Source organism: Anabrus simplex, chromosome 2, assembly GCF_040414725.1.
Source record: "Anabrus simplex isolate iqAnaSimp1 chromosome 2, ASM4041472v1, whole genome shotgun sequence".
NCBI classification, from domain to species: domain Eukaryota; kingdom Metazoa; phylum Arthropoda; class Insecta; order Orthoptera; family Tettigoniidae; genus Anabrus; species Anabrus simplex.
The window spans coordinates 290258211-290285208 of record NC_090266.1 but is presented as its reverse complement, the minus strand read 5'-3'; the positions used below and the strand labels follow the sequence as shown (position 1 = coordinate 290285208).

The 26998-nt window shown below is 37.9% G+C and overlaps 1 protein-coding gene across 2 annotated transcripts in view; it reads right to left on the bottom strand.

Annotated features, from left to right (window-relative positions):
* Nipped-B (Nipped-B cohesin loading factor) overlaps positions 1-26998 on the bottom strand; it is an 804192-nt gene that overhangs the window by 178970 nt on the left and 598224 nt on the right. For both annotated transcript variants that reach the window (XM_068226150.1, XM_068226151.1), the window contains 4 exons: positions 24048-24334; positions 22834-23079; positions 22618-22744; positions 22353-22522 (listed from right to left, as the gene is read on the bottom strand). In XM_068226150.1, the coding sequence (XP_068082251.1) occupies positions 22353-22522; positions 22618-22744; positions 22834-23079; positions 24048-24334 (830 nt within the window). The remainder of the gene's footprint in view (positions 1-22352; positions 22523-22617; positions 22745-22833; positions 23080-24047; positions 24335-26998) is intronic.

Sequence of the window (26998 nt, the reverse complement as noted above, 5' to 3'; positions counted from 1 at the left end):
AAATAAAGACCCAATCCCTAAAATCCAACGAAATTTAAAGTATTTATTGAAAAATTTGTCCTTTCTTTTACAAGAACACGAATGCCACAAGCTTATTTTAATGAATCCTAAGCTGCCAACGGCCAAAGCCTTACCAAAAATTCATAAAAACAAAGTACCGTACACCCTATCATAAACTGCAGAAACAGCCCCACATACAATGTCTCTAAATTCTTACACAGTTTCTTGAGTAAACACTTTAAATTCAATAACCTTGCCTATGTCAAAAATTCCATTGATTTTTGCAAAAAACACTCTAAATTTAAGTTACAACACAATCAAATAATGGTTTCATATGACATTGTCAACATGTATTCGAATATACCTATAAACGAAACTATCATCATCATTACAACTAATCTTTCGAAACAGAATAACTTAAGTAAATTCGAAATAGAAGAATTCATCAATCTACTGAAATTTGTTCTAAACAATAACTTTTTCACTTTTAACGTCAAAATCTACCATCAAAAGGGCCTCGCAATTGGCGACCCAATTTAGGGTATTCTTGCCAATATTTTCATGGACAACCTAGAAACGAGTAAGATAATTAACAGAATCAATGGTCTTCAATTGTGGCTGAGATTTGTAGACGACACATTTGTTATCATCAACAAACATCGGAATAACAGCGATAATAAGTATCTCAATGACCTTGACAATAATATCAAATTCACTAAAGAAGACGATTCCAATAATTCTTTAAATTTCTTGGATTTAAATTTAACAAGGGCTAAGGATAAATTTATATTCTAAATTTACAGGAAACCTTCATCCACTCCGTTGACTATAAGGAATGATTCTTTGCATCCACATTCTCATAAGCAGGCGACTTTTTACAGTTTAATTCACAGGACTCTAAAAGTCCCACTTTCTAATGCTAACAGAAAGAAAGAATTTGGTTACATTAAAGATTTAGTTGAACTCAACTTCTACAAACCAGATAGGGTCAATAAAATTATAGGTAAAATCAAACTAAAAGCCGCTACATAATTAACTGTATGTAGGATGCTAAACATTGACGCCGAACACTACACCTTTTCTCCATTAATTGTTATAATGTAAATATTTTTAAACTTTTTATTTTCCTATGATTGCGTCAACTGTTTCTCCAGAGCACCCACCACTGCCGAACTCTACTATGTTAATTTTAGGCATTGGTGCTGACTTTTCATCTATAAACCTATATGTTCAACCATCACTTTTGTACAACTATTTCCCATACTTAATTTTTGTATGTGTGTTAATAATATGTATTAATTTGTACATGTCAACTACTAACCGGTTACCTGATTTTTTACCTTGAGGTGATATTTTGACTGATGATGCCCTCAATGAAGGGCGAAACATGTCTCAAGTGGAATCAATAATAAATTCCTAATTTATAAAATTTATATGTATTGAATAGGTGGAAAAAACAAACCTTTTAGCATCCTACATTCAGTATCTTCAATACGGATAACAATGATTTTTATCACTTGCAACATAATTAACTCCCGAAAAAACAAGTTTTGCTGCTTTTACCTTTACTAACCCGGCTATATACCGTATAACCAATCCGCTAAAGAAACATGACGTCAAAATCGTGTATAAAACTCGTAACACGAATCGTAATATATTTTTCTAACTCCAATACCGTAAAATCAATAAACAATAAATTTTCGAATTCCGGAATTTATAGACTCAAATGCGCCCAATGTAATTTTATGTGCATAGGACAAACCGGATGCAGTTTCAAAACTAGATATTTGGAACATTACAATGCTTGAAAACATAGAAAATATTCTGCTAAGAGTAATCATATGAAGGATACCGGCCATAACTTTACCACGATTGAACAAGACCTTCATATTATAAAACACGTCAACAAGAGTAAACTGATGACAATTTGAAAACACTTACATTTTTCTAGACCAGCATTATAACATTAATAGTAATCAAAATTATGTTCTTAACAGAAATATCCCATTAATTGAACAAATCCCTAAATTACTCACAGCCTTCAACATAAATACAAGTAATTTAATGAAAATATTTAATTATAAACACGTCAGCAATTTCCCTAATGCAATACTAGCCACTCCCAAGTCACCGATTCATGCCACACCCTCTCCACCTACTCCCAATATCCTCAATGCTCCGCCTACCTCCCCTCTCCTGACTCATTCTCCGCCTTCACAGACACACCCCTACAATACACGTAGCAGTAGAATAACAACTGCCAGATCGTCTCAAACGACCAACAAGGCCAGTCCCCTCTTTGTCAACACTAGGGGTAAGTGTTATTAAACTTCCACTCATTAATAGAATGTTTTCTATGTTTCAAAACTTACATTTATTTTCTTACACATTTCAGTTTTCAACACGTGCCACATTGCGAATTCTTCTACATCTAAGGCTTTATTGAACACCCTATTTACTGAATCTATGCTAAACAGCTCACGACTACAATCTATTACAAAGATTATTCTAGAAGTTGACACAACACCTCTACACTGATGCTTCAAGCGCCTTTTGACCTTATCACGCAACCACTTGGAGCTAACAACTCTACTGTAATTCTACGTATCTGATTCTCAATCAACAACGTTCGAAGATTTATTTTTCGATATTTTAATTAATCCATGCTTTATTAATATCAAAAATCTGCACAATCCAAATGTATGTCAGATCATTATGACTATGACTCGTTCTACAAATAACCAACTTGTATTTTTTTAGACAAACACTGGTATTCATTCCTTGTACATATAATACTATGACAAGTTCATTATTGAATTTTAGTTGCATTTTAAGCATCGCTTTCTCCATGGACTAGATTTTTATGACAGTTTTATTTTGTATTAAAGCATGTATTATACTTTAATGAGGAACCCAGTTCAGGTCCCTGACTGGCTTTAGATTAAGTATGGCTGAAGATGCTTACAAAGCCTAAGCGAAACATGTCCCATTTTAACATATATGTATTATTTGCATCTTAAAATTAAAGATTGTAAAGTATTGGAATGGTGGTTTTTTAATAAATTTGTTTGAAACTTTTACATTACTGGAGTGTTAATTGTAGAGACAGGTTAGGAACAATAGCAGGTGGAGTAGGGATGTGGCGACCACATTGCCCAGTGGGAAACCATTGCAATCAGTCCCCTGGGTATTGGCAGGAAAACCGTAACTTGTTGGGTTTGGAGGGAATGCCAATCTAAACCCGAGTGAACATCTTGGGTAAACAATGGCCCAGAGCGTAGCACCTGGGAAGAGTGGGGTGGACAGGGCTCCTTAGCCATAGTGAAGGTGACCTGTCAAGGGGTGACAACCCCGAATAATAAGCCTCCCAAGCTAACAACTTGGGTAGTATCTTGGACGGTGGCTCGCCACTGTCCCACGAAGAATGATCTTCAACTGAGCATGGAGGAAAAGTTTGCTGAATACACTACCCCAGGTGGAAACCAATCCACAGTCGCCCATATGTTAGCGGACCTTCGGATTCTGGGGAGTCCGCACTGACATGCTTTAAGGACGAGTCGGAGCATCCCGAAATCACTGGATGTAAACTCAGATCAAGACGGCAAAGCTTCTTCGCAACATATAATGCTAACTCACTGCTAAAGGTGGGTAAACTGAAACATCTGACTGATTCACTAACACGACACAACATACTGCTGACAACAGTACAGGAAACCAGATTTACGGACGAGCATGCCTTCGAGTCCCAAGGCTACAGAATCCTCAAAGGAAAAGCTGGTCAGCAAGTAATGAAGAACGTGCCCCATTTTGGTACAGGATTTATAATCAGTCACGGGATACTGGATTCAGTCACCGAGTTTACATCCCCGAGCAGTCATGTATCCATCCTCTCTCTCAAATGTGCCAACAAGGGTAATGTACATGCCCCAACCAATCAGGATAACAGACTTAATCCAGACAGAACAGACAAATTCTGGGCAGACTTAGAAGATATTCTCTGTAAACTTCTCAAGAGGCAAACCGTCAAACTGCTTGGTGACTTTAATGCCTAATTGGGAAGAGAGAAAAAATACAGAAACATAGTGGGCAATTATCCGGCGCCAGGGGCGGTTATTCAATGGAATGAAGGGAATGATTCATTCCCTTAAAAAATATTACACAAAGAAAAAAATTAAGCATGCTATTGCAACCAGTATTTATTTTAAGTTTTGTGTCGTTTGGTATAATATATAATTAACTTTATTTTAACGTGACAGTGTGCATGGACAGTTGAGAGCTGCAAACATACGTCTGTCTCCATGAGCTCGCGTGATACATCACGGCCGCTCGTCAGCAAGTGGCTTGCCAGACTCGACCTTGGCTTCGCTCTGGTCCCTTCGTAATTATTCGTTTGGGTTCGGCAAGCTTCGTGGGGCGAGCCAAGGGAATGCATCTGACTACTCATTCCGTTCGAGAATATTTGTATGTGATAATTGTGATAAAACTTGTGAGAAAAAGATTTAATTGTGCTCGTGTTTCCAACTGAAGTGAAATATCGTACTGTGAGTTGTACCATTTAATTTACTTTGTGTTATTTGTGAAAATTATACCAAATTTACGTGCACACATGTAAATTAAAGAAACTACTGCGAGTCTGACGGCTTAGAAGGGAATGCATTGACTGTGCTCATTCCCCAATTTGAGTCTCTGAAGCATGGCAACTGTCGACGCGAGTGAGGAGAGCGGAGGGGGATGTGGATGCGTATTAGAATCTCTCTTAATCCAGGGCATGAGTTCGAGGGCTTTTCAAGAGAAGAGTAATATAATTTCCGGTGGCAGGCCAATGCCTGATTTACTGGGTGTAAAAACTAAAACAAAACGTTGTGTTCGACACTTTAATACAGAGCAGTATGGAAAAATAGGCTGGTTATGTGGTTGTCAAAAAACATCAAAACTCTACTGTTGGCCTTGCGTTCTATTTTCAAATGAAAAGGGGGTGTGGAACAGTGTAGGCTTCGATGATATGAATAACTTGCTTAAAGCATCCCAGCATCATCAGCAATCACAAACACATATCCAAGCTGAGATTCTGTTAACAACTTACGGAATGACCAGAATAGATTTGCAACTCGATCAGCAGCGTAAACTGGAGACAATAAAACATAACGAGTTGGTAAAACAGAATAGAAAGGTGATCCAACGACTGCTTGACGTTGTAATGTATCTTGCAAGACAAGAACTTCCTTTCAGAGCGCATGCAGAAGATAAATGTTCCTTAAATCATGGAAATTATATAGAACTCATAACGCTGCTGAGCAAGTATGACGACACACTGGCAAATCATTTACAGAAAGCAACGGTGTTCACAGGTCTTTCACACCAATACAAAATGATATAATTGACGGAGTAGCCAGTGTGTTATTGACCGAAATAAAGAAAGAAATATCACAGTCACCATTCGTGGCGATTATTATTGATGAAACTACTGATATTTCTGCCCATTCCCAACTTTCAACTGTTGTTAGGTTCACGTCTGCTGATGGAGAAGTACAGGAGCGATTTCTTGGATTTACTGACGTAAGCGCTGATCGCAGTGCTCCTGCTCTTGCAGATCACGTGTTCCACATAATGGACGAGTTCAACTGTGGTTCTAAACTAGTCGCTCAATGTTACGATGGAGCCGCAGTGATGTCAGGAGACCTCAGTGGTTTACAGAAAAGAGTGAAAAACAAATATCCCGACGCTATATTCATACATCGTTTTGCTCACAGACTGAACCTTGTCCTGACACAGACAACTTTTAATATAAAGGAATGTAAAATATTCTTCATGACTCTGAGTAGCTTGGCCTCATTCTTTTCTAATTCGACGAAGAGAACTGCTGCATTAGATAAAGAAGTCAAGAGACGATTTCCTAAAGTGTGTCCAACACAATGGAATTACAACGGAAGACTTGTTGAAACAGTTCGTGAACAAAAAGAAGAATTAGTTCAGTTGTTCGAGAATATCCTTGATAATCCAGAGCAATGGGATAGTCAAACGTATCACGAAGCTCGAGGTTTTAACAGCGTTCTCTCAGAATTCCAGTTCAATTTCATTTTATTAGTTTTCAGCGAGATATTTTGCTTAACCGATTCTCTCTTTGAAATTCTTCAAACGAAAGCACTGGATGTAAATTTCTGTATTGCCAAAGTAGGGGAAACAAAAAGTAACATTCAGGGAAAAGGAAATGAATTTGAAAGAGTATGGAACAAATGTCAAGAGAGCTGCGAGCTGCCAAAGAAGAGGCTACGTCAAAATGAAACCTGCGACATAAATTCACACTACCGTCGCATATATTGCGAGATATATGACAATATACATACCCAACTAGAAGTTCGATTCCAAGCACTCGAGAAATTAACATTTTTACAGTTAGTTGATCAAAGGAGCGCGAAGAAAAGTTTTCCTGAAGCAGCATTCTGTTCTTTGAAACAAAGTTACGGTCAGCATTTTGACTTCGCCCGTCTCAGAAGCGAGCTCAGCGTAGCTTATTCCTCCGATGAGTATCTTACGATGGGAGTTCTAAAACTTTGGTTTTATTTAAAAAGTAGTGGATTGTCATCTTCTGCCTTTTCTGAACTGTTTAAGTGATGTGCGTTGATTTCAACTATCCCAGTGTCCAGTGCTAGTGCCGAACGTTCATTTTCGGCACTTCGGAGAATCCACACCTACTGCAGAAATACACAGGGACAACAGAGACTCTCGAACTTATCTCTACTGTCGATTGAGAAGACGTTACTAAAATTGAAGTCATCAAAGAATGAAGAAGAATTCTACAGCCTTGTCATAGAAGAATTCGTCAAGAAGGAGAGGCGGATGGAATTAACATTCAAATAGCACAAGATAATGTGAGTTATTATATTTATTTTTATACATCTTCCTAGCTTATGATATGTGCTTCCCTTACTGTAAAAGTCACGCGCCGCCACTGTCCGGCGCATAAGCGAACCAACCGCAATGGAGAACGCTAGGTGGATCTGTGTAGGACTTTTGGGTTGGTCATGAAGTCAACAGCCTTCAAACACCTGCCAAGGAAGCAGAAGACTTGGATTTCACCTAATACCAACCTGGGTGAATTCCAGATAGATCATGCGGCCATTTAACGAAAATCTCAAAAGGAAATACAAAACGTGAAGGTACTAAGAAGCACCAATCTGGACTCAGACCGCTACCTCTCAAAGGTCAAAATGAGACTCCAGCCTAGAAACACTTGATTACACAGGACCTCCAAGATGGTAAGATTTGACGTAGAGCCTTAAGAACAGTCAAGAAGTAAGTCAGAGACTGAACAATACAGATCTCAACAGCTGGGACCAACTGAAGGAGACTCTTGTCACAGCGGCCAATGAATTCACCCCCCTCACAAGAAGGAAGCACCTGTGGTGGACTGAAGACTGTGACAATGCAATAGCCCAAAGACAGTCAGCCTGGGTGAAGTGGAATTCTAAAAAGAGCAAGGAAAATTGGGAACTTTTTTGAACACAGAAAGCTTACAGCCAAGATAATTCGAGGAACCAAACGGACCTTCACACAAAACCGACTAACCCAAATCGAAGAGAGCTTTGCTAAGAATAACTGCAGAGATTTCTAGAGAACCTACAAACACACATTCAGAAAATACACCCTGCCAAGCCTCCACTTCAGAGACTTACAAGGCAAACTGGCTTTTAACGACAGGGACAACTGCCACCTTTTAGTTCAGTACTTTAAAAACCTACACAACTGTGATCCACCCAGCGAAGACTTCGACTACAAACAATACACACCAAACCCGGACTCGCTGCCTCCTCCATTGGCAGAAGTTGGCCAAATCATTCAACTTCTTAAGAATAATAAGGCAGATGGAGAGGTCTCTATCGTTGCTGAACTGAGGAAATGTGCTGGAAGCAATGCCGTGGGCAAGCTCACCAAGATCATCCAGGACATCTAGGAAACAGAAAAATTACCACCTGATTGGAAATCGGCCCTGATCCATCTGCTTCATAAAAAGGGAGATTTTACTGATCTAAACAACTACCGTAGAATTTCCCTAGTCCCGGTAATATACAAGATTCTCTTCAAGGTGTTACTAACAAGGGCAGAAAATCAGCTGGATAGTCAACTGGGGAATATCAGGGAGGCTTCAGGAAAACCCAATCCTGTGCTGAACAGATCCTCAACCTTAAAACTGTACTTGCATACTCCAAGATGAGAAACCACAAGGAAGTCGTCACCTTTGTTGATTTTAGGAAGGCCTACGATTCCACTGATAGAGAAACGCTTAGCAAAGTACTCCAGGAACTAGGGCTAGACAACAAAACCCGCAGACAAATCCTAGAAACCTTGACCAACACCCATTCCAAGGTTAAATTTAGAGGCAAGATCTCAGAAAGCTTCGAGATAAAAACTAGAGTGAGACAAGGGGATGGACTTCCCCACTTCTCTTCAACTGTGTCCTTGAAAAGTTTGTGAGAGAATGGCGCAAGGAACTGATCTACTTGGGTGTTCAGATTGGTGTCTACTTGGGCCAAAAAAACGATGGACTGGTTGTAGATTTCCTGGCCTTTGCAGATGACATGGCACTGATTGCTGATTCCCTTGAAATGGCAACAATGCAGGTAAATTGACTCAGGAAACAGGCTGCCAAAGTGGGTCTTCAAGTGTCGCTGGAGAAAACAGAAGTCTTCACCAACATCAAAGAAGCTAACAGAGAGATGTTACTAGAGCAGGGAAACATCAAGAGGACTGAGAAATTTAAATATCTCGGTGAATGGACTGAACCTAACTTATCAGAAAGAGCATCACTATCCATGAGAGTCAACAAGTTGGAACTAGCCTATCAACTGACTACGAACACCTACAACAAGAAATGCCTGCCACGCAACCTGAAAATTAATCACTACACATCAGTCATATGAACTTCCCCTGTATTACAAGAATACCAAAAGGATTTGACCTATCTCGCAAAACCTGGACAACCCTCAATCGTATCAGGACAGGTCATGCAAAGTGCGCTGAAATGGGGCAAACTTCCCTCCCCGGAATGTAGCTGTGGTGCCCCTAAGTAAACAGTTCGTCATATAGTGGAACAGTGCCCCCTGAGTGCTATCAGGGTAACCCAAAAGACTTTCTTGACTCAAATCCTTATTGCATAGACTATTTGCAGAGCTTGAAGGTGAAATTGTAACCTACATAGTGTATTGTATATTTAATTTGTGATTGTGTGTCTTTATTTTCAATGTCATACGATAAATAAATAAATAAATAAATATGACCAGAAGCCCTGTATGCCATGGAGTGTCTTTCCTTGAACCGAAGAGGTCTGGGAGAGAAACTGGAAGTCAGAGAGAGGAGAATCCTCAGGAAGATCCTAGGCCCGGTAAAGGAAGACGAGGAATTCTGAAGGAGACATAACTCTGAGCTCCATGAACATACTGAGAGGCTCTCTGGCTGTGGAAGGAAAAGAAGGGTAGCTTTTTCTATGGCCATATTCCAAGATTGCCTCCAAACCGAAGGACCAACAGTCTGTTTACCTTCTGGCAAAACAAGAAGGTTCGTAACACTTGGTTGACAGAAACCGAGAAGGATAAAGAACTGGGAATAACAGATCTCCAAAACAGACAGTCTGTGAGACGCACCCTGAAGGAAGTTCGTGGATTTCAGAAAAAACCCTGAAGGAAAGGTAACCCCTGGAGAGAAGAGAAGAAAGGTGTTAAACCAGCAGAAGATGCGACAATACTGGGCAAGGATCTTCTTCTTCTTCTTTTTTTGCTATTTGCTTAATGTCGCACCGACACAGATAGGTCTTATGGCGACGATGGGACACGAAAAGGCCTAGGAATGGGAAGGAAGTGGCTGTGGCCTTAATTAAGGTACAGCCCCAGCATTTGCCTGGTGTGAAAATGGGAAACCACGGAAAACCATCTTCAGGGCTACCGACAGTGGGGTTCGAACCCACTATCTCCCGGAGGCAATTATACTGGTGAAAGATGAAACCGGAAGCTATGAAAAAGTTAAGGATGAGGAACGTGAAATTTTAGATGTAAGACTCATCTCTAAAGACAACAGGCTACTTGACATTTTTGGGGTGTACAGACGTGGCAAGCCTGGCTCTGATGCAAAATTATTTGATAAGATAATCAGCTAAGTGGGGAAAGACATAGAAAGGAACGTTAATGTAGCGGATGATCTGAATTTGCCAAATGTTAACTGGGAAGGGAATGTGAACAACAGTAAGCATGACCAACAAATGGAGATAAGTTATTAAGGAAAGGACAGCTCAGTCAGAAAATGATGGAACTAACTAGAGGGAAAAATATTCTAGACGTGGTGCTGATAAAACCAGACGAGCTCTGTAGGGAAACTCAAGTGATAGATGGTATAAGTGATCATGAAGATGTATTTGTCACAGTTGAAAGTAAATGTGATAGGAAGGAATGTTGAAAAAGGACAATTAGGCAAAACCACATGGCTAATAAGACGGGAATAGGAAATTTTTTAAAAGGAGTTATGATCAATGGAAAATGGTAAATAAAAATGTAAACAGCCTATGGGATGGGTTTAAAGAAATTTTTGAGGAGTATGAAAACAGCTATGTGCCATTAAAAGTTGTACGGAATAGTAAGGACCCATAAAAAATATAATTTACCTATGCTAATAAAAACATTTATATAAAAAGATACAACATTTGAAAGCTAGAAAGGCAGCTGGGATTGGTAAGATTCCTGGGGATATATTAAATGCTATGGGTGGGATATAGTGCCATATCTGAAATACTTACAGTATTTGATTACCGTTTGCATGAAGGAGCAATTCCTTTTTTTTTTTTTTTTTAAATTTTTTTTTGCTATTTGTTTTACATCGCACCGACGCAGATAGGTCTTATGGCGAAGATGGGATAGGGAAGGCCTAAGAATGGGAAGGAAGCGGCCGTGGCCTTAATTAAGGTACAGCCCCAGCATTTGCCTGGTGTGAAAATGGGAAACCACGGAAAACCATCTTCAGGGCTGCCGACAGTGGGGTTCGAACCCACTATCTCCCGGATGCAAGTTCACAACTGCGCGCTCCTAACCGCACGGGCAACTCGCCCGGTAGGAGCAATACCAAATTAATGGAGAGTTGCAATAGTAGAACCTGTGTACAAGGGAAATGATGACAAATATAAAGCAGATAATTACAGACCAGTCAGCTTGACATGTGTGGTTTGTAAGCCCTGGGAAAGCATTATTTCTGATTATAATAGACATGTTTACAAAATTATTAACTGGTTTGACAGAAAACAGTTCAGGTTTAACAAATGTTATTCCAGTAAAGCTAAACCTGTAGGATTTCAGCAAGATATAGCAGACATTTTAGATTCAGGAGGTCCAATGGATGGTATCGCTATTGACCTATCCAAGGATTTTGATAGGGTGGATCAATGGATTACTGATGAAAATAAGGGCTATTGTACTAGACAAAAGAATGGTTGAATGGGTGGTTACATTTGTAGAAAAATATATCTCAGACAATTAGAGTAGGTGAAGCATTATCTGATCCTGTAATGATCAAGAGGGGAAGGTCCCACAGGGCAGTATTAATGGACCTTTATGTTTTCTTACATATACACGTAGATCGAGTCATAAGTCATGGAAACTATTTTTTTTCTCGCGAACAGAAGACAACACGGAAAATCTAAGATATGCATTTGGAAACGTACGGTATGTACTTGAGTATGATGCCACTAGATGGTGTATGTAAACTACAGTGTGGGTCTAAGCATGCCCCTAAGTTCAGTGTGTGAGTGAGAGCATCACAAAATGGAAGTGTTCTTGTGTGTCATCCAGTGCCTGAGGGGGACATTGTCAATACAGTTTATTACAATTCCTTTTTGTTGCACCAACTGCGCCGTGCAGTGCGAACCAAATGTCCAGATTTTTTGGACAACGCCATAATCCTACACGATAACGCGACAGCTCTCACAGTAGCCCATGTGACGTGGACAATGGTTTGCTAACAAAGAGGTCATCATAACAGCATTTCGGAGAGTGGTGTCACACGTTAGCGATACACATTCAGTGAATGGTATTCAGCATCTTCCCCACCGCTGGCAATGCACAGTGGAATCCTTGGGTGATTATTTAGAAGGTCTGTAACCAGTGGAGACCTGTCCTTTGTACGTAGTCTTGTGTATTTGCTGTCTATACCATAATAAAACAATGTTTATCAAGGGCCTGTGTTCTGTCACTTTCCTACGAGAATCTCCTGAAGTCAGAATTTGTCTTCAGGCACTATGCATAAGTACATGCCCTATATTTCCAAATGCATATCTTAGATTTTCCATGTTGTCTCCTGTTTGCAAGAAAAAAATAGTTGCCATGACTTATGACTCGACCCTCGTATGGTATACACGTACAAGTTGTCTCATATAAACTAAGACCGTCGAAGCAGTGTTTTTACTCTCCGAGATGAAAGCTGCAGTATGGGAGGCACGCGCATAGTTCTTGATCTTGTAAGCAGCCTGTATGTGTTAGACCACGCAAGCATCAGTCACCAGTTTGAATCTCAGGTGATAACACAGTGAGACAGTTATGATTGCAACACCGTATTTTTGTATGTAAAAGTTCTGGTTTCATTTTAACGGTTCTGTGAACAGTCATAACCCTCTCTATTAGTGCACAGAAAACCCTCATGGTGTTTATGGAGTCCCTCATTACGATACGAAGATTGGTTTTTGGTGTGCCGTTAATATAAGACGAATAATTGGGCTTTTTTTTTTCCGAGACAACAGTAAATGCAGAGAGGTACCAAGACGACATTTTGGCACCGTTCTTCCATCAGTTAACGGAAGAAGGAAAATCATGTATGTGGTTTCAAAAAGATTCAGACCCTGCACATACATCAGAAGATTCCCTTCTTATAACCTCAGAAGTGTTTCAGAGTGATCAGTGCTGGTCTATTTTCCTCTCATTCTCCAGATCTAGCAAAGTGTGATTTTTTACTTGTGGGGTAAACTGAAAGAAAAAATGTGTTGAACATTTCCTCACACATTGGGGAAACTGAAAGAAAACATTACGAATGAAATCAGAAATATTACAGTGGCAGAACTACCTTGCATCAACCAGAATGTAGTTACCAGATACAATGCCTGTATAACCCAGGAAGGACGACACATCATCTATTATAAGGTAAGATATGACATAAGGTTGTATACACCCTTAAAGAAGGGCGGCCACATGCGACATAAGTTCGGATGAGGCAGCTGCCATAGCGCAGAGTATGAACACCGTGCATTCAGTTGTTGTTCACACACACACACACACGCACGCACGCACGCACGCACGCACGCACGCACGCACGCACGCACGCACACACACACACAATATGTGTAAAGATCTGGAATCACAGATAAAGTTATTTGCGGAGGATATTATGCTGTACAGAATAGTAGATAGGTTGCATGATTGTGAGCGACTGCAGGGGGCTTGAACAATGTTGTGAGATGGACAACAGACAACGGTACGAATGTAAGTGGGATGAAAAATAACCTTGTAAGTTTCACCAAGAGGAAAAGTCCTCTTAGTTTTAATTACTGTGTTGATGGAGTGAGAGTACGTCATGGGGAACACAGTAAGTAACTGTGTATGTTGTATGTTTAGTCCTCAGCCCGAAGGCTGGTTGGATCCTCAACAGCTCCGCCATCAGCTATCATAAATGGCCTAGGCATCACTGAAGAGGCGTACTAGGGAAATGAGGAGTGAGGTAGTTTCCCATTGCTTTCCTCACCGAGCCAGAAGTTGCTATTACATATCAGTCTGCCAAGCCCACTGAAATGCATGCACGAACTGACCCTATGAGCAACATTTTCACACCATTCATAGCAGGGACTGGCTGCACAAGGAATGGCATTACTAGCATCACTCATACCTCAGTCACTTTCATCTTGTCAAAGCCAAGGATAAAGCTGAGACAGATCAATGAAAGTAACAATATTGCTCTAGCCCATACCAGAAGACATAGTGCACTGTAAACACTACATCCTGCCAGCAAAGGCATAGTACGTAACTAGGTGTTAATATAAGGAATGATCTTCATTGGAGTAATCATATTAATGAGGTTGTTCAGAAAGGTTACAGATCTCTTCACATGGTTTTTTTGTTTGCTAGTTGCTTTACGTTGCACCGACACAGATAGGTCTTATGGCGACAATGGGACAGGAAAGGCCTAGGAATGGGAAGGAAGTGGCCGTGGCCTTAATTAAGGTACAGCCCCAGCATTTGCCTGGTGTGAAAATGGGAAAACACGGAAAATCATCTTCAGGGCTGCCGACAGTTGGGTTTGAACCCACTATCTCCCAGATGCGAGCACACAGTATTAGGTTTAATGGTCCACCCAATCAATACACTTCACTTTACAAGTGAGAACACATTCAATGTTAAAATATGTTATACATTCTTTGGTACAGATTTCGTCTAATTTAAGACTTCTACAGCCAAAGCATCTCATAACTATTTAAGATACATAATTATTACTGTCTAATAATATAAAATGGATGAACCCATGTCCTTTATGAAAACTTTCAAAATACACTAAAAACAATGCACACTATTTTTCCATAAAACTGTCCATCACTTTCTTTAAAAATTCTTCACATGTTAAAATTTTATTCTAAATATTTCTTGAAATTTGACATACGTTGCCGGTAGCTTCAGTGATTCTGACTGAGGGAGATTTGAATATTGGCCTCGGAATAGGAAAATGGGACCTAATCAACTGAAGAATACTGAAAGCTTTAATTGTAATGAAGATTCCATTTAAAAGACAAAGTGGGCTTAAACCCTCAGAAATAGAGAAAAGAGATTTTGTAACTATTACACAACACAGAAACTTACCCTCAAAGTGGGTATACCTCCCTATAGCTGGTTCCCATCTGAGCCTAGCTCTGACCTGCTTCTCACCACGTTACTGCGCGATAATTATGATTCCCCTTGCCCGGCGGAACTTGGCTGGGGGCAGTACGAGGAGGAGCAGCGCTATTAGTACGGGAAGGAGAAACTGCTCCGCCTATATGCAGAACGGAAGGGTGGGTTGTTTGTTGTTTGTTTTGGCGGAGGTAACTTCAAACTATTAACTCTGTGCCATGATAAAAGTAACAGTATCTGTTCATATAACTGATTTTTATTCTCTAGTGCGTCGTTCAAATTTTTGTTCATGTTATAACTGGTCCAAACCTATCTAAATATTTTCATATATATTCAACAGGTTCCCTTTGCTCTTTTTTTTTTTTTTTTTTTTTTTAATATTGTCAAATCTCTATTTGTATTGGTATATTGGTGACCCGCATCTCCCATATGGACACTCATGGCAGAATACTTCCTGTGTCTATTAGCATTGCTGCGTTCCTGATACCTAGTTAGAAAGCTCCTACCATGACAGTACCTCATGGGGAACACAGTAAGTACCTAGGTGTTAATATAAGGAATGATCTTCATTGGAGTAATCATATTAATGAGGTCCGACGTACGTGACAAAACACTGATTGCACCTAAGTTTGTAGATTTCTGAACCTAAGTAATTTTCTTTTCTAATACTAAATCTTAATTATGTGGCATGTTTCAAGCTGTCAGTGGAGAGTTAAATGTAACAAAGGCTTTTCAGTCTGTCAAACACACAGCAAATACAATGTAAATTAAAACACTATAAACATATCTGTAAAACACACACTAACATACAAAGAATGACATGTTTCGTTCTACAAGAACATCCTCAGATTCTATGAAGTGTTTTAATTTACATTGTATTTGCTGTGTGTTTGACAGACTGAAAAGCCTTTGTTACATTTAACTAAGTCAACACTGGAAAACATGGCTTCATTTTTAACAAAAAAAAAAAAAAAAGAAGAAGTGGAGAGTTGGCGTGGAATGACCTAAGCTTGAGTGAAGTTTTCAAAAGTAGTAAAGATCCTAATATGAAAATAAAGTTGGAATTCAAGAAGACAGACTGGGGCATATATTCATTTAGAGAATGAGGAGGAAGTGATTGGAATAAATTATCAAGGGAAATGTTAAAGAAATTTCCAATTTCTTTGAAAATCTTTAAGAAAGAGCTAGGAAAAGAAATGAATGGATGAAAACCATAACGGTATAAGTGACATTTTTTAAAAAATGAGTTAAGTGCAGGATGTAACTCCGGGAGGATGTATCCTTTCACCAGCAAAGAGATACAAGTAATAGCAGTAATATTCTGCGCTCTAGTGATGGGTGGTATAACTACAAATAGCATGCTTTATATGAAAGTTGAAGATGTTTAAATGCCTTTTTCTCTGAATGACCAAAATGCTACTTATACCGTTATGGTTTTCATCCATTCAAATGATAGGGAATCTGCAACCTGGGTGACAGCACTAAATGTAGATCATTGATAACTGATTGATTGATTAAGTTTTGATTTTTCCAACTGTATTATTCTGAATTTAACTTTCTGCTGCTGTTAAATGTATTTACTTTCCAGAACATAAAACATATTTTGGAAAAATTTAATTGACTTCATCCCTCCGCCTGGGTACATAATGATGCTTTTCAAAATGCTGGTGATAAGACCGAAAATTAAGAAAATGGTTTTGCAGATATATTTCCCCTAAAGGCAAAATGTTCCTAGCCAAATCTTTACATGTAATTATATATTATTAATTTATCATCATCATCATTGTAAATTATACATAAAAACTTCATAATTTATCCCAGAGATCTATTTGGCTTAAAATATTTTACATTTGTTCACTATTTGAACGGTCTTATCTTTCTGAAGTGCCATACATACTGTAATTCGAAACTGAACATTATCCTATGTACAGAAGGTCATTTGGGAACTCTGGTGACGAGTTTGAAGGTCGCTGGTGGCGCTATTATCAACATGAGCATGTCAAAATGGGGAGTGCTGATTCACGTCAGTACTGAGAATGTGTGTGCAGAGTTTCATGACATTAGCTGTAATGATGCCGAAGTGGATTGACCCCTACTGGGAGGGCAACATAACAGCCCTTTCTGATGCCAAATATAGCTTTTCAAAGAATGGGATCAGTGCTGTATTGAATAAAAGAAGGCAAAGGACAACTGGGCTAAATTCCAGAGGGGAAAAAACAGGCACATCCATGGCCAGCCGTACACCAGAAGTGTGGAGGAAAGTGAAGGTCCTTGTCTTCACATGTCTGTTTCAACACTTAACACCATAATCAACAAGGACCTGCAATTAGAAAAGTGGCATAAGCACCGAGTTCACCAGCTGTTGCCTCGTCACATTTCGGAACGATGATATAGATGTTGATTCCCGTTGGGAATCTGAAATATTTGTCCCGAATGAGTAAATTTATAATACTCATTACTTATGTTCTCATGCCGCGCTGGAGAATGTATAGGAGAATTTACCAAAACTAGAGTATGTACAGATCGGCAGTGGGATGCGGAGGAATAGTTTTGAAGATGTTCTTACATTTCTCCCTCTTTGCTATATTATAACATAACTTCCCAGGAAGGACAAATTGGGAAACTATGGCAATTTATGAAGTAATTACAGTAAGTAAATTCTACATTCAGCATTTCACTGGTGAAACAAAAGGTTCAGTAGAATAATAGATGATCCCATGCTTTCGCCATCATGGCTGTAAGCAGATAATCAAAGGAAAGTGTAATATCTGGATTTTTTATCTCTTTTGTAAACAATGCATGATTGTTGAGCAGATTGTGTGAATTAGGATGCACTTTAATTCTAAATGAAGTGACACAAGCAATGCCACGCAAATACAGAATGGTACCCTAAAGCTGGTGGTCATATTCATTTCCTGGGAAAACTGGCAGAGCTTCAATGGTTGAACTATAGTGGTCATCTCTTTATTGGCCAGCAGAGGAGGTACTGCTGTGAAGTTTTAAATATGATGTTCTGGATGACACATGCTTTGGAACATATCATCAATAAAACAAGTGAATAAGTGCAGGTTCACAGAGAAACTGATTGTACACTATGACCATCTGTTTCACAAAACCTCAAAATGCTTTGCAGTTTAATAATATAATGTGCATTTAATATTCGTCAGTACAAAAATCAATAAAATTTTCATGTTTGGTCAGCAAGATAGAATTTCTATATTTCAAGACGATGTAAATCCATCCTCAAGTAAGTGCCTAGTGGGAGATTATCAACCCAGGGCCTAACTTTTAGGTGAATCTAAGTAGAATACTTTCTGTTTTTATTCTGTATCTTTGGAATAGCACTAAGTAATAAAATAATAATTTATAGCCTATCTTTTTTCTTTTTTTAAAAATCAAAAATGTTAGTCTGTGCATAAATATGTTAAACATGATGTAGGTATCTTACAGAAGATTCTGAGCCCTATTTAATGTTATGAGCCTCTCCCTACACTGAAGTTTTTACAAATTTTACATCGAATGCTATGCTACGGAAGGTCGCTCGGCATCTCTGGGGACGATGTTTGAAGGGTAATTAGCTTATGAAAAACCATGTCTCCACCAATGATCATGCTCAGTAGGGAAGCCAGCATTTCTAGCTATAGCCCGACAATGTAATTTCCATTGCAGCCAACTTTTTCGCAGAGCTAGCATGTCTATCTTATCCCACTCCTGACAGGCTTTTGAGACGCCATTGATCATCCGTGGACATCTATTTCCTAAGGCCCTTTTTAGGAGTCCAAATGCACAGATGTCATGGGTGTCTTCACTAGAATGTCAGTAAAAGGAATTGCACAGATTTCAGTTTCTATCTCCATTCTCTCTAAGAACAGGTGAGTGGAATGAGAGGTGTGGCTGTATGTTTTATCTTGATGTACCCATACCTGATTTTTTGCCCTCCCATACAGTGCTGGGATATATGTTTTCTAAATGGGTGTTAAAACCTCTTGCTGATAATATGTAGAGTTCACCTTCACATTATTAGCGACATGGCAAATTAACTTACTGTTCTAGCAGTATCCAGCGATGATCATGAAATCCCTTGGAAAACTTTCCAGGCATTCTTCATACAATGTCTGATAATATTTTTTATCTCTAGGGCGGTAGAAAATCGAGCGGGGTTTGTTACAATCACTATGGTACACATATGCTTCGTCTAATGTCACCACAGTTTCTTCATCTGTCCCCTGCCAGATAGCCCTCATACAGCTTTTTTGCATTAGTGTGACATTCTGAAATGTAATACCAATATAAATGGTCTGTTATTGGACATTATAAATTTTCCAGGTAACTTATTCCTGGTTGCCAGCGTTTCGCTCCCGTGTGCTAGGTTGGGCTCATCAGTTGGTACCTAGCAAACCTACCAAGATGCATGGCCAGTGCATACCATGGAGGCCACTGCGTAGGCTACTTGGAGCCACCGGCAGTGCCAATGCACTATGAGAGACTTTGTCTCATTACTAAAAATTGATGCCTGCTTGGCCATCAGATGATATAGATGTTGATTCCCATAGGGAATCTGAAATATTTGTCCCGAATGTGTAAATTTATAATACTAATACAAATGGTCCGTTATTGGACATTATAAATTTTCCAGCTAACTCATTCCTGATTGCCAGCGTTTTGCCCCTGTGTGCTAGGTTGGGCTCATCAGTTGGTACCTAGTACACCTACCAAGATGCATGGCCAGTGCATTTACTCATTACTCATGTGAAAAATTGTTTTTTTTTTTTTTTTTCTTCTTCTTTTTTTTTTTTTTCCCACACAGGAAAGACTAGAGGAAATCCTGGTATTGTGTATCTTCAGTCAAATCAATATTACAGATTCTTTTTGAAATGCAAGATCTACACTGGTCCAAATCACCTTTCTCTCATATATTTCTCACTAATGTAATGGATGTCTTTTGAGCAGAGGCTACCGGATTAGGATGTGTACTTCTCCTGTTTCCTCCCAAATCAAGTGAAGTATTTGAAGTACTGGCTTCAACGATTAGACTCAGTTTCTTGAATTCCTCCATCACCAGTTCAGCCTATGTTCGTTGTGGGGCAGACGTTCAGGGTCTCTGAAGTCCCCTCTTCTCCTGAATTGGCTATTAGTTTTAGCGTTATCAGGTACTCCTATACATATGTCAATTTCAATTTTTCGAGTTTTTGAACAGTCATATGATTCAAGCTTCACAAAGATTTAGCTGGGCTGAGTGACTCAGACGGTTGAGGCGCAGATATTTTGACCCCAGCTTGGCAGGTTCGATCCTGGTTCATACCAGTGGTATTTGAAGGTGCTCAAATACATCAGCCTCGTGTTGGTAGATTTACTGGCATGTAAAAAAACTTCTGTGGGACAAAATTCCGGCACCTCAGTGTCCCTGAAAACCGTGAAAGTAGTTAGTAGAACGTAAAGCCATTAATATTATTATTCCACAAAAATTTGTGCCACCTTAAGACGTTCAACTCTGAAACAAAGACAGTCATAAACCGTTATCGCTTATTTAAGGATAGTAAGATGCTCGTGCAGGTACCAATTTTATTTAATCAAAAACATTACTTTTCATTCTATCTTCTTTACTCCCTCTACTGTAGAGTTGTATTTGCAATTTAACCATCACTGGTTAATTTTGCTGGCACGGGGGCTGGGTGTATGTGTCATCTTCACCATCATCATTTCATCCTCCTCATGATGTGCAGGTCACCTACGGGCATCAAACCCAAAGACCTGCAGCTGGCAAGTCGAACATGTCCTTGGATACTCCTGGCAATAAAAGCCATATGCCATTTCATTTTGCTGTGCAAAGCATAATAATTATGGCACTTATTTGCTAAAATAAAAATGACTTGACCCAATCTTTTCTTGACCATGTGCATAGTGGGCTGTTTTCAAACCACATGGAATTTGAAGGTTATTCACGCAAAAATAAAGTCACATTTCCAAGTGAAAACATGCATTACGTCTGCTATATTACCTAGTCTGATAATTACAATGAAAGTGAACGAATAATTCGGCCACTTATCTTAACGTTTTTGTTCCCATGAAGACTGTTGTGGATGTATGGAAATTTTACAGCACACAACTCTTCACCAATCCACCTGATGGAATGTATTGTTGGTTAATAATGCCAACCAATGTCCTATCATCTGAAGAATGCTATTTAAACAATGCTACAAATGCAGAAGTTTCTGAGAAAGGAAATTTACCCCTGGTTCGGAAATGACCCCCTTGGATATAGTGTACATGGGTTAAGAATGTAAGGCAATTCAAAACTGAAGTATTGCATTATTGTACTCAATCTAAATTTTGTAAAAACTTCAGTGTAATGAAAGGCTCATAACATCAATTGGGACTTGAAACCTTCTGCAAGGTAAATCAGCCTTAAAAATTTATCTCTAATTTCCTTTGACATAGAATATAAAGTATGATTTATAAGAGAAAATGTATGATACAAAACGAGTAGTGAAAACCCTATTGCAAACGCATATGTTTATGAAATCGAGCCAACTCTTGGTCAATACCAGACCATTATCAACATCAAACTACTGGGATGCCCAAAAAGTACAGAGCATTTACATGGGTTAAAATCAGATTTAACAGGTCAAAAGACATACTGCATCTCTAACAATAAAAGTATCCTCCATAACTTTCCTACAAATTTGTGGCAATTTTAAAATTCTCTCTATAGAAACTGGGATCAAAGAGGTGCATATATCACCCAGGTGTAGTTTAGGCGTTCAAAAAATCCAATGACTTTCAGTTCAATGAATTTTGTAGAGATCTAGTTAAGTAAAACTGCACAGTAACGTTTCTGATAAGAACAGTAGGCGAGAAAAGATATCGTAGACAATCTTGCACAACCTTCTGAGGTGACTACTTGATCACATCATTTATGTCTGTTTCCTTTTTCTACATTCTTATGCTTGATGTTTTGATGCAATTTCTCCAATGAACAGCATCACACATCCAAACTAATTAACTGGAAATACACACGTAACGGATATTTTAAAAATGCTTTGAAATCCCACCTAACACAGGGCGTGAATGTTTCATGAACTATGTCCTAAGTCTTCATTCATCAGCATCCCACTGCCTATCAAACTGAAAAAGTACTTATATATACAAGTAGTGTTTGCTCGATGATCATAGAAGTATAGTATCACAAGCTATGAATGAAACTTGTGCATATTAATATTAAAAATTTAGTAAAAGTTTACAAAGACACAACATTAAATGTTACTGTGAACGTGGTTCCAACATTTCAAGTACCTTTGAAGCAATACAATTATAGAAAAAAAAGAAAGTTAAACATACACCAGTAAAAAATATTCTGTTCTTTATAGACAACTAAAAAGTTAGCAATCAATAAAAAATATCACAATATATATTATCATCAGTAATTTATTACATGGTAGAAATCATTCTTACACTCAAGAGTAGTTGTTCAAACCACTCTAATCCCATATCTCGAGAGGCAGCAACCACATCCGTTATGTTCATCACTTTTCGCAGAAGAGCTGAAGAATTGTACGACATTCGTTCACGGATAGGAGTGAACCACATGTTTTGAAACACCTCCATGACAAGTTTTCTTATCCCTGAAGCACAAACGAGATTACAATCAAACATGCTTTACAACACACACTGGCTGGAATATATATACATATTAAAAAAAATCTAACTCCCTCATTACCTTCTTCATCATTCACCCGACGAATCATCTTAACACAGATTTCCGGTATTTTTGGAAAATCTGGACATTCCATGCAAATGTCTTTCAAGATTTTTATGACACGTTTTCTCACACTAACACCTGTGTCCTGCAAAGTGCAATTCATCAAGAAATTAATTCAAAGAACATACGTACAAAGATTTCTGAAAATTCATATTATTCAGATAGAATACTTACTAGTATTCTTGCAGAAAGCATGTCATAGTATTTGTCAATCAGTTCAGGCCGGCTCAAAACAAATTTGCCCACTAAATCTACAGCAGCTTCTCGTACTGATGTAGAGTGATCAAGAAATGAATGACTAACACCACACTGCATATCAATTCTAGCCAGGACTGCTGGATCAGCTTCAACCACCATAGTGAGACATTTCATTGCTTTAGTACGAATAGCAATTGAACTTTCTGTGAGTACACACAATATCTGTAAAGAAAAGGGTCATTTGAGATGATAATATTAAAGCAGTACATGTTAAATATTAGTCTGCAGCTGATATTAAACAATTTCATTCATACTACCAATTACTAATGCTTTACTGAAATATCTTCGGATGTATTGTGAATCAAATTAGATGTAAAATTCTGAATTGTATCAACAAATAACATAAACCTGCATTAAATATATCAATGAAACTGTAGGATACCAGTACCATATTTATCATCAGCCTACCCTCAAAGTATGTTGAGATAACTTAAAATTTGAACTTTGTTTACAAAATTATTTTAAGTGTTGTCTAGTTAGAATAATAATGTTGGCTTTTAAGCCAATCAACACACAATAACATTCCAAATAACTATGGTTAAATGAATGAATTTAAACACAAAAATTTTGTTAGACAGGCAACAACAAATTAACTGCCAAATATATCCTGGAAAATTTACTTTACTATTAGTACCTGGAAAATTTACTTTACTATTAGTAACAATATAACTTGCCAAATCATTATTTACAACTTAATCATATGCTGACTGACTGAAAAGCCCCAATTAATATAGTAACCATTCAAAAAAATTATTTTCATTATTAATAATCATGAACAATGATATACACTTAGAAAGGTAATGGACATTTCTGAAGATAGAAATAAATAAATAAATAAATAAATAAATAAATAAATAAATAAATAAATAAATAAATAAATTGACAGGAGCAGCATCTGCCAACATTTTTTTTTGTGTTTCAGAAGCACATAATGTATAAAATCTCTCGTAAAGTGATAATTCTTGGAAATAAGCGATCTTAAAAATACTATCAATTTCAATAAAAATAATCCTATTACATGCACCTTTCTATTAGAAAATAATTTCTTAGATCAAAGACCTATATTACATAACATAAATAAGCATTACAGAAGAAAAGAGTATCTGTGTAACAAATACATATTTCTTTACCTGCTTTAAATATGCATCAAAACTTTGAGAAAATGGCCTCTTCGAAGCTAAATATCGTGAAATGAGCTCTGCACTTTCATAATCAATGTACGTTTGAAGTACTTGAGTTCTGTTTCCCAAACCTACATTATCTTCAAAGGGTCTGATTTTACTGATGAGGAACTGTTTCCGAAGCTCAATTAACCGATACAATTCTGCTTTATGTTCATTGGTTTCGTTTTCCGTTTTAAGATCTTCTTCATCATCCAGATCAGAACTAATGGGACATTCCTCATCACTGCTTTCATCTATAAAGACACATAAAAAACAAATGATAACTTCACCACATTTCTAATTTATTAAAGTAAATAACAGTACAGTATAGGCATAAATATATATGTATATTTATTTATTTAATGTAATTTCTCAATACACTATGCCAAGATGTCTAGTACTTTACAAATAAAAAATATTTATAAAATCCTCGTTTTCAATACAAAACAAACCATCTGTTAGATGGGACAATGTCTATACGTTTCAGCCTAATCTCAAGGCCATCTTCAGTAGAATATCAATTTTTACATTACATAAGCAAATTAAAAATATTGATGAAGTAAAACACAAAGATCATGACTGTTAAAGTAACAAACATATTGAGGTAAAAAATCCTCTAGCTGAAAGGTCGTTTTCATTGACAATAAAACAACAATTCTATTAATTATCTCGATTTAACTATCACTTGCAATCATAATAAAACCCTTTCCTTTGATATTTACAGGAAGCCCACTCACACAATAAACATAATTCACCAGACTTCTCTATACCTGGGGATGCAGAAGAAGGCAGCTTTTGATAGTATGATTTTTAGAGCTCTTAATGTTCCTTTATCCCGTAAGAATTTTAGAAAAGAAACCAACACCATTTATACTATAGCAGAAGGTAATGGTTCCAAAAAAGCATTCGCGAACAAAATTTTAAATAAACTTAGAAGTAAACCCAAGACCACTTTGGGAAATGAACCTCCCCCTAAAGAGAAGTTTACCACATTTACCTTTAACCATAATAACATATATCCTATTAAAAAAAACAAAAAAAACCAATAAGTTAAAAATAGCTTTTAAGACCATTCACACCAATGCTAAAGCATTTTTAAATTCTCATACCGCCAATGGCAACAAAAAATTCACAAACTCTGGGATATACAAATTAAGCGCCAGTCCTGTTTTTCAACGTACATAGGACAAACAGGCCGTAGTTTCAATATAACATACACCGAACATCTTTAACGCCTTGAAGTATAACCACTACTCAGTCATGAGCGAACATTGTAGGGAGCAGAATCATAAATACACAACAATTTACCAGGATTTAAAGATCTTACATTATGAACAGAAAGGTCCCTTACTCAATATATGGAGAATATTTATATTGATATTGACCAATATAACAATTTTTCACACAACCTAAATGAAATTAACGAGAAGAGAAGTATATTATTGGAAACCTTTATCTCGCTCATCTGTCAACAATTTATGAATAAAAACGAGTTTCACTACTGACAATGAAAGACAAGACCCGCCCTTCCCTCATATCCTCCTCCCGTACCTTACCTTACCCGTCCTCCTTTGCCCCCTCCCATTCATCTTCCCTACCCAACCACATTAGCACAGACAAACTGGAAGCTAAACACAAGCTTACTGTCAATGTGACTTGAGTCTGACAAGGGCGTACCACTTGACACGTCAGCTTTTTAACAAGTAAGCTGACTGAACCTTATTTTTGAAGAATATTTTAATTTGTTTTCATCCACTCATACTCTCTTTTTTTCCATTACAGATGTTGCATACTTTTTAACCACGTTATTGACAGTCTCACTAAGGTGTACAACAAACTGTTTCATTTTAAAGATTATTTTTTTAAATTTTTTTTTGCTATTTGTTTTACGTTGCACTGACACAGATGGGTCTTATGGCGACGATGGGACAGGAAAGGCCTAGGAATGGGAAGGAAGTGGCCATGGCCTTAATTAAGGTACAGCCCCAGCATTTGCCTGGTGTGAAAATGGGAAACCACGGAAACCCATCTTAAGGCTGCCAACAGTGGGGTTCGAACCCACTATTTCCCAGATGCATGCTCACAGCTGCGCGCTCCTAACCGCACAGCCAACTTGCCCGGTTTTTAAAGAATCAGCAAGTTTTATTGTCAATCAAAATGACCTTTCAGACGAGAGGATTTTATGTTTTTATGTTTTTTACTTTAGCAATCATGATCATTGGATTTTACTTCATCAATATTTTTAATTGACCTATCTGTGTCGGTGCAACGTAAAGCCTCTAGCAAAAAAGAATAAAATTAATTTAAATTTTTTTGTTTATGTAATGTAATAATTGATCTTCTACTGCAGATGGCCTTGAGATTAGGCTGAAACGCGTATAGACATTGTCTCATCTAACAGATGTTTGTTTTGTATTGAAAAGGAGGATCTTATAAATACTTTTTATTTGTAAAGTGATAACCATCAATATGAAATGAGATTTGTAACATGCAAAGATGTCTAGTAGCTGGTATATTTCCTGAGATTGACAGTGGTGCTGAGAAACGGACAATCAAATACGCTGTATACGAGTGTTTCCTAAGCATGGTAAGCCTTGAGATTTTGTCATTGTGATACCTAACTCAATGGACTATCTCTCAGGAACTTGGATATTAATATATGAATTGCCAGGCTTAGTGGCTCAGACGGTTGAGGCACTGGCCTTCTGACCTCAACTTGGCAGGTTCAATCCTGGCTCAGTCCAGTGATATTTAAAGGTGCTCAAATACATCAGCCTCGTGTTGGTAGATTTACTGGCACGTAAAAGAACTCTTGCGGAACAAAATTCTGTCACCTTGGCGTCTCCGAAACCGTCAAACAGCAGTTAGTGGGACGTAAAAAACAATAACATTATTATTAATACATTAATTGTGTATGT